At 54.3% G+C, this 11,032-nt stretch overlaps 1 protein-coding gene across 3 annotated transcripts in view; it reads left to right on the forward strand.

Annotated features, from left to right (window-relative positions):
- The window catches only part of TMEM181 (transmembrane protein 181), a 63,999-nt gene extending 54,611 nt beyond the window's left edge, over window positions 1-9,388 (forward strand). For all 3 annotated transcript variants that reach the window (XM_061130401.1, XM_061130403.1, XM_061130402.1), the window contains exons 11-17: window positions 858-915; window positions 3,754-3,856; window positions 4,399-4,450; window positions 5,946-6,028; window positions 7,117-7,206; window positions 7,967-8,033; window positions 8,419-9,388. In XM_061130401.1, the coding sequence (XP_060986384.1) occupies window positions 858-915; window positions 3,754-3,856; window positions 4,399-4,450; window positions 5,946-6,028; window positions 7,117-7,206; window positions 7,967-8,033; window positions 8,419-8,497 (532 nt within the window). In that variant the 3' untranslated portion in view covers window positions 8,498-9,388. The remainder of the gene's footprint in view (window positions 1-857; window positions 916-3,753; window positions 3,857-4,398; window positions 4,451-5,945; window positions 6,029-7,116; window positions 7,207-7,966; window positions 8,034-8,418) is intronic.
- Window positions 9,389-11,032: the final 1,644 nt, after the last annotated feature.

The raw sequence follows: 11,032 nt of genomic DNA on the forward strand, positions 1-11,032 counted from the left end.
TTCATTTGTAGGGATGATGCTCTGTTTGGCTCCTGGCTCGCCACTGTCCCCAGATGTTTTGACTCTTTCCTTTGGTTTGTGTCTGTAAACCTTCCCGTCCTTACACCAGCTCCCAGAGTTGATCTTTAATATTTCTGTCCATCAGTAAAAAGGCACCACGCAGAAGCCTAACTAGTAACAGCCTGATTCACCCAAACAGAATTTTCTGCAGAAACTAGTCCCATCTCAGGGATATGATTTTGGAAGCTGGCACGTCTCATTTCTTGGTACAATAATGGTAGGACTTAACTCACATCCGCTTCTCTCCCTGCCCACCTGTCATCTCAGTGACCCAGTGTCATTTTGACATGAGTTTCATGGAAGTTTGTATTTACCTTTCTTGCTGTCTTTCCCTGGAGGAGGGTATGGCCACCCACTCCAGTATTCTTGCCTGGAAGATCCCACGGACAGAGGAGCCTGGTGGGCTGCAGTCCACGGGGTCGCAAAGGGTCAGACACCGACTCAGCGGCTGCGCACATTGCTGCCTTTGGGTGCTCGTGTTTCCTGGTGCCCACACATGCCGCAGAAAGGGTGCCTGGGAAGTCAGTCCTAAAGTTGAAAAGATATGGTATATTTTCTTAATGAAAAGGACTGTACGATACTGATGACTATGGACAGTTGAGTCATGTTATGTGCCTATTCAGTAGGTAACTCGAGATTTCTCATAAACCAAGGTTTACTTTGCAAAAATCTTTTACGGTTGGTCAGCGAGTAGATTATATTAGTAAGTTTTTTTAAAAAGCCAAGTGAGAGAAAGTATAAAATAAACTAGTTATTAATCTTTTTGCTTTTTTTTTTTAATAACATCGTATTTTTAGAGTCAATGAACTACATGATCCAATGTACCAGTATCGAGTTGACACAGGAAATTTTCAGGTAAGGATGGTTAGTGAAACCTGCGGATTTTTTTTAACTGCTGCTTTAAAAAAATGACTCAATTTTTTAACTTAAATTGTGCTTTTACACAAGCTCGCTAACTGGTTATCTGACAAGGACCATAGAAAGTTCACGGGTGGAAAATTGGGGGACATGTGTTTGAGTAGTAGGAAAAAGCAGCCCTGCGTTGTCACTCCCCATCCTTGGTTTACGGTTGAAACGCCAGGGCACAGAGGTGGTGCTGATTTCTAGGAACATTGTAGAACAATTAAGAAAACATTTTGTTCATTTAGTTCTCTGAAGTGGAGCGGGGCTGGCTGCATGGGCCTGCGAGCCATGCATCCCGAGGGCCTGGCGCTCTGGGTGACGCTGCGCTGTGTTGGTCCTGAAATTTTTCACACTTTGGGAAGGCGGATTCCAGCATCTTTATTTTACACGAATGACAGCCAGCCCTGAGTGTGGCCTCCTCTCGAGGCCCAGGATGTATCAGTGCCTCATGGGCAGCCCATCCTGGCGCAGCTTCCACGGAGCCCAGGTGTGGAGGTCCCTGGGGCTGAGGGGCACCTGGACCCCCGCCGGGGGCCTGGGAGTCCTGTCCCCGGGCAGGGTGAACCCCAGAGCCCCAGAGCTGAATCCTGACCCCAGGTGACTTTCCAGCATTTCTCCATGCGGCTTTGCGGAGGGTGAACAAGTCTGTGGTTCTTTGTGGGAACTGCTGTCTGGAAAGAAGAGAAGTGTAGTGAATGACGGTACCGTGTTGAAAAGCTGGTTGAGACAGACTTGTCACAGGGATTGGCGCTAGCGCTGATTCTTAACTGGACTCCGGCAGCGGAGTGTCCGTAGCCTCCTCCACTCCCACTGCTTGTGAGTCTGAGGAGTTCTCAAGGCCGTTCAGTGTGTGCCTTACGAACAGCACATCATAACCTTTGCCCTCAAAGGATATGTGACCTTGTGAGGGAGAGAAGGCGTGGGAAAGAGACCAGTGTCGCAGTGTGCGGGGCCCACCAGTCCTTGTGGACTGCAGGCCCCCGTTACTGGGGGGAGGTCAGGTCTTCATTTGTGTTTTGTTCTCTCTGTCTTTGAATTAGCCCTGGATGCTTTCGTAGGTTTGCAGGGCGGGGTGCCCCTGGAGCTGGAGAGGAGGGGGAGGTGTCCTGGGCCAGATGGAGGAGACACTGTCTGTCCCCAAGCTGTGATGGGGCAGGGCAGACCCCTGGGGAATCTGGATGCCCCAGGAAGGCTCTCCGCCATGTCTCCTGAGGGGTGAGGCCTCAGGGCGGCCCCTCTGGGATGGAGACACTAAGGAAGGGGGAGGAAGGAACTGCTCTGACACCTTGTCAGGGAAGATTCTGCAGCCCCTGGTGACAGATGACATTTGACACTGTTGGTTGAATTTGTACCTCCCAAGCTACTCATTTGAAAAGACCCTGATGCAGGCAAATATTGAAGGTGGAAGGAGAAGGGGACGACAGAGGATGAAGTGGTTGGATGGCATCACCAATTCAATGGATACGAGTTTGAGTAAACTCCAGGAGTTGGTGATGGACAGGGAGGCCTGGCGTGCTGCAGTCCATGGGGTTGCAAAGAGTTGGACCCGACCAAGCGACTGAACTGAACAAATGCTGATCTACAGTTAGGGAGTTTCTGTCTGGTACGGTCACTGCTCACTTCTCACAGGAGGACATGGGGCAGGCAGTCCTGCCCAAGGTCACACGCCAGTGCCTGTGCTCTGGCGAGGCTCCCCGGGCCTGCGGGTGAAGCCCACGGTCTTGGGCCATGGCCACCCCTCCCTCCTCCCCCTCTGTCATCTGTGCGATGGGCAGTGATGGGATCTTCCCTCGAGTTGTCATGAGGATCGAGAGAGAGAGAAGGAGGGTGACGCGCTGGGCCAGGCTTCGGCACAGCAGGGTCACCGCGGCTCTGGTCACTTGTTCCCTCCGCAGCCTGGCAGTCAGGGAGGCCAGGGGCTCGGGAGTCCTCGCAGGAAGGACAGACCGAGCAGTCTAGTCCTGTTACTAAAGGAAACCCTTGAAATCACGGGCTTCTAGGGAGATAGCTGAGGGGGCCTAGGATGGAGGCCGTGAAATCCTTTTTCTTTGTAGACGAGAAAACCGAGCCCAGGTCACAGTCACAGGTTCTGAGGAGGCAGAGCAGATCCTTTGTCTCCTGACTGTGCAGGGCGGTCCTGGCTCTGAGAAGGAAGGGCGGGGGCGGGAGGATGGGGTTGGGGTGTCAGGTGCAGAGGAAGCTTAGAACTCTCGCAGAGGTTCTGCGGAAGGAGGGTCACCAGCACCCAGCCCAGGGGGGCCTGGCCTTCGTCAGTCAGCTTCCCTGTCACAGCTCCTGACCGCAGACGAGAGTTGTCCTGCATTCCCTCCATCAGGGTCGCAGAACCTAGAGTCTTCTAGATGGTCTGGTTCCGTCTACTCGGTCCTCAGGAAAGAAAACTGAGGTCCAGAGAAGCTGAGATCCAGGCCGGACCCACATCACGATCTTTCTGAGCAGGGCAGAGAGCTAGCCCCTCACCCCGGGGAGGGGCAAGCGGGAGCCACCATGTTTACTGAGCACCTAGGATGTTCCGGGCCCCGTGCTCAGAGCTGCCCATGCGTCAGGGAGGCGTTTGTGCGTCTGATGAGCAGGGACCGGGGTGTGCTCCTGGGTGAGCCGGCCGCCTGTGCCTGCACGAGGAGAGTCCACGTGTCATGCTGCTGCTCCCAGCTGTGATCCTCTACCCTGGGTCCTTTTAGAAAGGCTTGGCTTTCCTGCTTATGGCGTCGGAGGGAAAGACCACCCTTGAGACCCCATGGCCGTTCAAGGGCCCATCTTGTTTCCTGCCAGGGAATGAAGGTTTTCTTCATGGTGGTGGCCACCGTGTACATCTTGTACCTTTTGTTCTTGATCGTGCGGGCCTGCTCCGAGCTGGGTCACATGCCTTACGTAGGTGAGTGCTGGCCTCTCACCGCTGGCGCAGGGCCGCCCGCCAGGTCGGGGAGGCGGGCGCCTTCAGGCCGGGGGGGACCTCGGCAGGGCTGCCAGGGTGACTGGGCCACATGGACAGTGTCTCAGGCAAGGGCGGGAGGGAGTCCAGTGGGGGCGGAGGTCAGCTGGGGCCCCGGGGGCCCGTGTGTGTGCCTGTTGGAGCTGCATGGATCTTTCTGGAAACGCACCTTCCGAGCAAGGCGGTGAGGGTGGGGGTTTCCTTCTCTTTGAATCGGGGCACGTCACCTGACCTCATGGGGCCTTCCCCCCAGTCTGTGACGACTGAATAGTAACAGCCACGGCCTCGCTAGGCAGCCTCTTGGACGCGGGGAGGTGGGACAGCCTGTCTTCCTGGGCGTCAGGTACTAACAGGGTGGAATCCAGAGGGGAGGGGGTTTTGTTCGGAGGGTTTGGCTTTCTTTTCTTTATTTTTAAGATCTCTGGGATGAGTGGATTTAATCCCACTTTGGTGATTTTAGAAGCGTGTGTGTGTTTCTCTTTCAGATCTCAGGTTAAAATTCTTGACTGCGTTGACTTTTGTAGTGCTCGTCATCAGGTAAGAAGACTTTATTGCTTGAAAGAAGCAAAATGTGAGTTTCTGTTCTACTGTCACAAGTACCTTTTGTCCCCTTCTATTGGGTTAGTGTTAGGGTGCTCCTCACCAGGTCTCCCATGGGTCAGAGTTCTCCTGCCAGGCAGGGCCCCGGGGAGACAAGATCGCATGCCCTCCCTGCCCTGACATTTGCCGTGGAAGCGGCAGACGCAGGAGAACATGGGTCAGAGAATTAGAATCCAGTGTGATGTACTCGGACAGGTCTGTGAGCGGGAGTTGTTTTTGTTTGCGTTCCTGCAGCGGGGGTCCCTGAACTGCACCTGAGGGAGGTGCAGAAGGCCGTGTCTTTGAATGAATCCCAGGTCCTTGCTCCCCATCGAAACCCTGAGAGGAGAAGCGTGGTGTCTGCATTTCACTCTTGTTTCTCTGTTGTGCAAACAGCAGAGACGTGGGCGTCAGCCCCTTCCCCTGGTGGGGGCGCTCCTCGGGGTCGGCTCCCCACCGCTGCTCTGGGGTCCCAGCTGTGCGGGGTGGGGGATCCTGGAGGCCTCTGGGTTCCTTCACCGCCCTCACCGAGCCACGTGAACTCAGCCCACATTTCAAAGCGAGCTGGGTTTTATTCCGCCTCTGCATTCACCTGAAGGTCGAGGTGCATGTGTGGCTGTCACTCAGCCTCTCCTCAGCCAGCTGTGCGGCCTTACACTCAGCTCACCTCCTTCTGCACAAACTCACCCCCCGACCCCCGCACATCCTTGCCCTCCAGTGGCCCCCGCCCACCGCTTGGGAGCTGCAGTCTCCTTGGACTGACTGCCGGAAGCTCTTAGGCTTTGTGATCTTTCTTCATCTGACTTTCAAGGGGATCGGCCCGTTGGTGCAGCAGAGGTTTATGGAGTGCCTGCCCTGGTGAACAGGCGGGCAGACTCCTTCCTCCTTGTTGCAGTGTTTATATTCCAGTGGAGGAAGGTGGTGATTAAAATAACACAATGAATAAAGAGCGGAAGTGCTGTAATGAAAACAGAGGTGTGATGAGAGCTGGGGGCTTGTGGCTGCTTTAGCAGGGTGGGTGGGGGATCTGCCGCCTGAAGTGGGGCTCGGGGACAGCAGTGTGCGGGGGTGGAGGGTGGGAGGGCAGGGTGGCCAGGAAGTCAGGTTGAGGCCGGGTTCCATTCTCAGTGATGGGAGGCCTTCGCGGGGCATTCGGCCGGGAGGGAGGGAGGAGACCTGGTTTGTTGTTGTATTCAGCAGCTGGTCTGGCCACAGTGGAGGTTGGACCTCAGGGAGGGGAGGTGGGCTCTGGGTACCAGACCCTGCCGTCATGCGTGCCAGCAGAGAGGCTGTGTGCGCATGTGTGCACGTGCGTGTGTGTGTAAGCACAAGTCTCCATGCAGAAATAATCATGACTAGCGTAAGCGAAAGTAGCAAGTTTATTGACATATGAAACTAGTACTGTTTCTTGGTACGTTTTTACCATATTGTTCATCCCTCCCTTCTTTTTCAGCATCGTCATCCTTTATTTAAGGTTCGGAGCCCAAGTGTTACAGGACAATTTCGTAGCTGAACTGTCGACTCACTACCAGAATTATATCCTTTTCCGGGAAGATGTCAGGCACACAGCCTAGTGGAGTGGGTAGCGTTTCAGGGCCTCTGAGCGTCCGGAAGAAGGTCACCTGTACAGCACACCCTGGGGGCCTCACACCTGTCCCCCCAAGTGAGAGGCCCCAGAGCGGCCGCGGGGCTCAGCCATCCCGGGGATCGATCACCAGATGGGGTCAAGCCTGCGGATCCTGGCACCTACTGCGGCTGTCCCCTTTGTGGGGCGGCGACTGGAGAGAGGCAAGTCACCATCAGCGCCTCGGGTCAGGCCAGGGCTGCCCGCCTTTCCCTGCCGAGCCTGACTCGGGGGTCCTCTCTCCTAGGGGGCATCCCTTAGCCCCTCCCAGGTGTGTCCAGCTGTGGGGGACACCAGTGTCTCAGGGCCGGGCTCCTGCGATCCCCGAGGCTCCCTTGCTTGGCAGTAGCCCCCCTTTCAGATGCATGACCAGGTCAGGTGTGTCCAGCTGTGGGGGACACCAGTGTCTCAGGGCCAGGCTCCTGCGATCCCCGAGGCCCCGTTGCTCGGCAGTAGCCCCCCTTTCAGATGCATGACCCGGTCAGGTGTGTGCTCCCCTCTCCACTGTCAGTGGTGCCATCCATCAGGGGACACTCTCGGCTTCACCCTGGATGTCTTGGGTTCTTTCTGTGGGGCCTCTTATTTACATCCTTGGAGTCAGTGCATGATTGTTTACAGTTCAGTAACTGAATCTCACACTAAGCTTTCATCAGATTCTCTAAAGGGTCTGTAATCCAGAAAAGACTAAGAAGGACCGGTTTGAGAGTCTGCTTCCAGTTCTTCATTTCCTCGTTGACTCTCCCACATCCGTGTGGCCTTCCCCCGCTTTGTGCGTGACCTGATCACAGCAGGTCCTGCCGTGGATGAGGAGAGGGCGCGGCCGCCTGGGGGTTCCAGGTGCCCTGGGAGGGTTACCGTGACCTCCAGCCGTGGGCTTGCCCCCTGGTGCCCTGACGTCTGGGCGTAGACCCCCGACGGCCTAGCTAGTTGGGGGGAGGGGCCGGCTGACATGACCAAGCAGACCGTGGCCGGGACCGCTGCTTCCCTTGACCGGTGTCACCAGCTGAATTCTTGTCTTTCTATGGCTTGTTGAACTTTTACCTCTACACTTTGGCCTTTGTGTACTCGCCCTCGAAGAACGCCCTGTATGGTAAGCTGCCCCCTGACCCCCACCCACCTCCCCTGGGCAGGGCCCCCGTGGCTGCAGAGCCTGCTCTGGACCAGGGGGACCAGGTGGGCGCTCACAGTGAGCCCTGAGCCGCAGGTGGAACCCAGCAGGTTCTGTGTCGTTACAGCCCCTCATGCGAGAAACGAGCGTGTCGGTGGGCCCTGACCCGAGCATCATGACCCCCGCCCAGTGCCCTGAAATGATCCGTAGAACAGGAGTGCCGTGACTATCAATAGAAACCCAAATGTACCCCCAGCCCACCTCCCCAAGGACCAAACCAAAGCACACCCAGCAGCCCTTCCGCCCGGGATGAGAAGGGGGCGAGCTGTCTGGAACCCGGGCAGCCCTTGGCGAGCCCGGCCACAGGCTGTCCATGGAGGAGTTGCCAGCACGTGCCCGAGGCCCCAGCGGCGTCCGGTGCTCCCATCTGTGGCGATGGACTGGGACCGGGGGTGGCCTGGCTCTCGAGAAGACCTGGGGGAACCCGGGGCGGGGGCAACTGGCTCTTGGTCTCCTCCGGGGGGCCCAGCCCCCTCAGGCTCCCACCAAGGCACCCCGTGCTGTCCTGGCCTGTGGGTGAGAGCACGTGCCCCCGCCCAGGACTCGGAACCCCTGCCCGGAACCCCCGGCGTAACCAGTGGAGGCGGGGACCGGAACCCAGCTGTCTCCGACCCACCTCCTCTTCCTAGGACGGCCCCGGCCTCTCCGGGCTAATGACACGACAATGCTGGTTGGTTTTCAGAGTCGCAGCTGAAGGACAACCCTGCCTTCTCCATGCTCAACGACTCGGACGACGACGTGATCTACGGGTAAGTCAGTCCCGTCTCTGCTAAAGGCTCTCTGTCGCGCGGGAAGCGCTCAGCCTGCCTCTCTGCGCCTTCACCGAGGAGGCCGGCGATTCTTCTGAGGCGGTTTTCACGGTATGGTCCCTTTCGGTCCACCCGGGCGTGTCTGCGACCCCTGGTTTTCCGTGCTCAGGAGGGGCCGCGTGCCTTCCTGCTGGGCATCTGCGCGCGTGGTGACCGCAGGAGGAGGCGCTGGTGCTGGGCGGCGGGCCCTGACCGGGGGCTGGTGGAAGCGGGAGGAACGGGGCGGCGAGCAGGGGCCGGGCTCTCGGGACAGCGCCGCGGCGTGGAGAGGAGAGGAGGGCCGCGCTGTCGGAGCCCGGGGTGTCAGAGGTCTCTTCCGTGACAGGAGTGACTATGAAGAGATGCCCCTGCAGAACGGCCAGGCCATCCGGGCCCAGTACAAGGAGGGCTCCGAGAGCGACTGAGGCCCGGCCGCCGTCCTGGCGAGCGCGCCCCTGCCTGCCTTCCCCGGACCCGCCCGTGTCTGACGCGCAGAGACGCCCTGGTCCTCATTCGTTTACATATGTTTGAGAGGAAAACCAAAACTGAGGACTAATTTAAATGTTGGGCCTAAATGTACCGTCACACTGACGACATTTATTTGGGAAGAGAGGCCCTGACAAAAAGTTTTAGACAGCCAAATCATCTTTTCAGAGATTCCAGATGATGAGAGACAAGCTGTTTTCAATGGTGAGAAAGAAATCATCCCTGTTCTTAGTAGAGAGAATTACGTGCTTTAAAAAAAAGTTTGCTGATTTTGAGTTCCCGGGAAGCCTTTGCGAGTGTGGCCCGCAGCATGGTGGCGTTCCCCCGTCTCCCTTCCTTTCTGCCCTGCCCGGTGGCACCGGTTGCCGACCCTTCAGAGGGAAGCCCGTTTCTGAGGCTGCCCCACGAGGGCGGTCCTTCCCCGCTGAGTGGCCAGGGCTCCGGATGACCACGCATCTCCAGTGATGGGTCACCGGGGTCGGTTGCTGTGAGACGTGTAAGCAAGGCTGTTGATGGGGAGAGGGAGGCTGGGTGGGCAGGTTCGAGGTGAAGACCGCCACCAAGGCAGAGCCAGTGTCTCAGAGTTCTGAGGAGGGTTCGACAGGGTTCCTTAAGGATTGGCAGGTCATCATCTCCAGTTGACAGGGAAGGGTCTCACTGTCAAGAGGCCTGTGAGCCTTACGTCATGAATGTGGATGAGGCCCCTGTGGTTGGGGTGGGGGGAGGGTACCCATGAAACCCCGGTGAGCAGTGGTAGCTCTGCTAAGGACCATACCCTGTAGAGCTCTTTTTGTTTTTTTAAATAAAAGCTAAATAAGTGTCTGATACAATACTACAGATTCGTTATTGCCAAAAAGTTCTTCAGCTTCACATTTGGAAACTAGGCGCAAGAAGGTAGCACATTTTTAGATGGTTTATGGAAGAACATCTGTGGGGAGACGGTAACGTGGGGAAACATTCCTGCCTTGAGCCTCACACGGTCGTCAGGTGTGTTCACCGTCAGAGAAATGGGTGAGCTGCTCTGCGTGAGTGCCGTCTGGAGCTGCGGGATCTGGGAGGAGGCCCTGGGGACCCCCAGCTCCTGTCTGTCAAGACCAGATGTGGGAGGTGGAGCTGTCTCCTTTGCCTCTCCTCTGGCGTGCACACTCATCTCCCTTGAACGGTTCACCTGTGAGCACTGCAGACATCCTGATGCTGCCGTCTGGGCAAACACAACAGGCAGGGATGTGATTGTTCCACCCTGCAAACAGCACCTCCACTTTCTCCATCTATGCATCAATCCTCCAGCTACCGTGCAGAGCTCAAAGGCATAGTCCACTTCAGGTAGTGCTGGGGCCTTAGAGAGCTTCCTGAAAGACTATTTATTATGACTTCGTATTTTTCTTTTTAATTTAACGTACCTTTAATATGGATTCCATTTATATTTGTTTTTAAAACCCTGTAAATAAGAAAGTTTGAATTCAAACAGCTGTGTTGTTGCAAGGGTAATTCAAGTTTACATGGTTTTTACATCTGCAATGATGTGATTCCTTTTTTTTTTTGATTCTGTATATTCAGAGGTATTGAAAAAATTTTCTGTTACCAAACTTACTTCTATTAAGACTCACTATAATTTTATGTAAACTGATGAAAAGTTACTTGTGCTGATTAATGTATTCTAGTATGTTATAGTTTACAAGTTTTAATCGTTATAACAGTCCATAATTTGGAATGCTGTTATTTATCAGTAAAGTATCTAAGGCATTTAGCTATACACATTTAGGCATTTTTACAACTTATCCTTGTCCTGTAGTGTAACTGTTAACTGATGATAGATCTTTGTGGGTTGATTCTTGATAGCATCAGGTCAGTAAAATTAAAAATAAGAGAGTATTTATTAACTTTTTGTAACTAGGTTGGAAACAAGGAAGTTATAAAACAAAGTACTTAAGGGGGAAATGGTTCTTTATTAAATCATGCATTTTCAATTTATCTTCTCTGGTGTATCATATATGTCAACATATTACATCTTCCATGTAAAAATTTGCTTAAAGTATATAGCATTTAGCATGTGCCATAGGTACTAGGTTATAACACTAAAGTCTGCCAGAAACCTTAGACGATAGCAAGAAAATTATTATTTTTTTGGTCTTGGAGGGTTATCAGAGTTCTATAAACTTAAAAACTCCAAAGGGCTGACTTTAGTTCTTCCATGGTAACGGCGTGAATAACATCATCTTGGGGATAATTTTTTATACTGGTCTAGTCTGGGGAACCTGGAAGATGACCATAGGCCTTTCAGTTTCCCTAGAGAGAGCTTCATTATCCATGAGGATAAAGGCCCGCTTGATTTATTATTAAATCATTAAAGCAGCGCAGTGATGCAGTTTTCTCTCTTAAGCCCCATTTGAAAGGCTAAAGAAGGGGATATATAAAATATATTCAAGGTTTGTAAGATTGTTCCTGTACATAATTACAGATTGCAATAAAAGTTC

The sequence above is a fragment of the Dama dama genome, chromosome 26 (genome assembly GCF_033118175.1).
Source record: "Dama dama isolate Ldn47 chromosome 26, ASM3311817v1, whole genome shotgun sequence".
Taxonomy (NCBI): domain Eukaryota; kingdom Metazoa; phylum Chordata; class Mammalia; order Artiodactyla; family Cervidae; genus Dama; species Dama dama.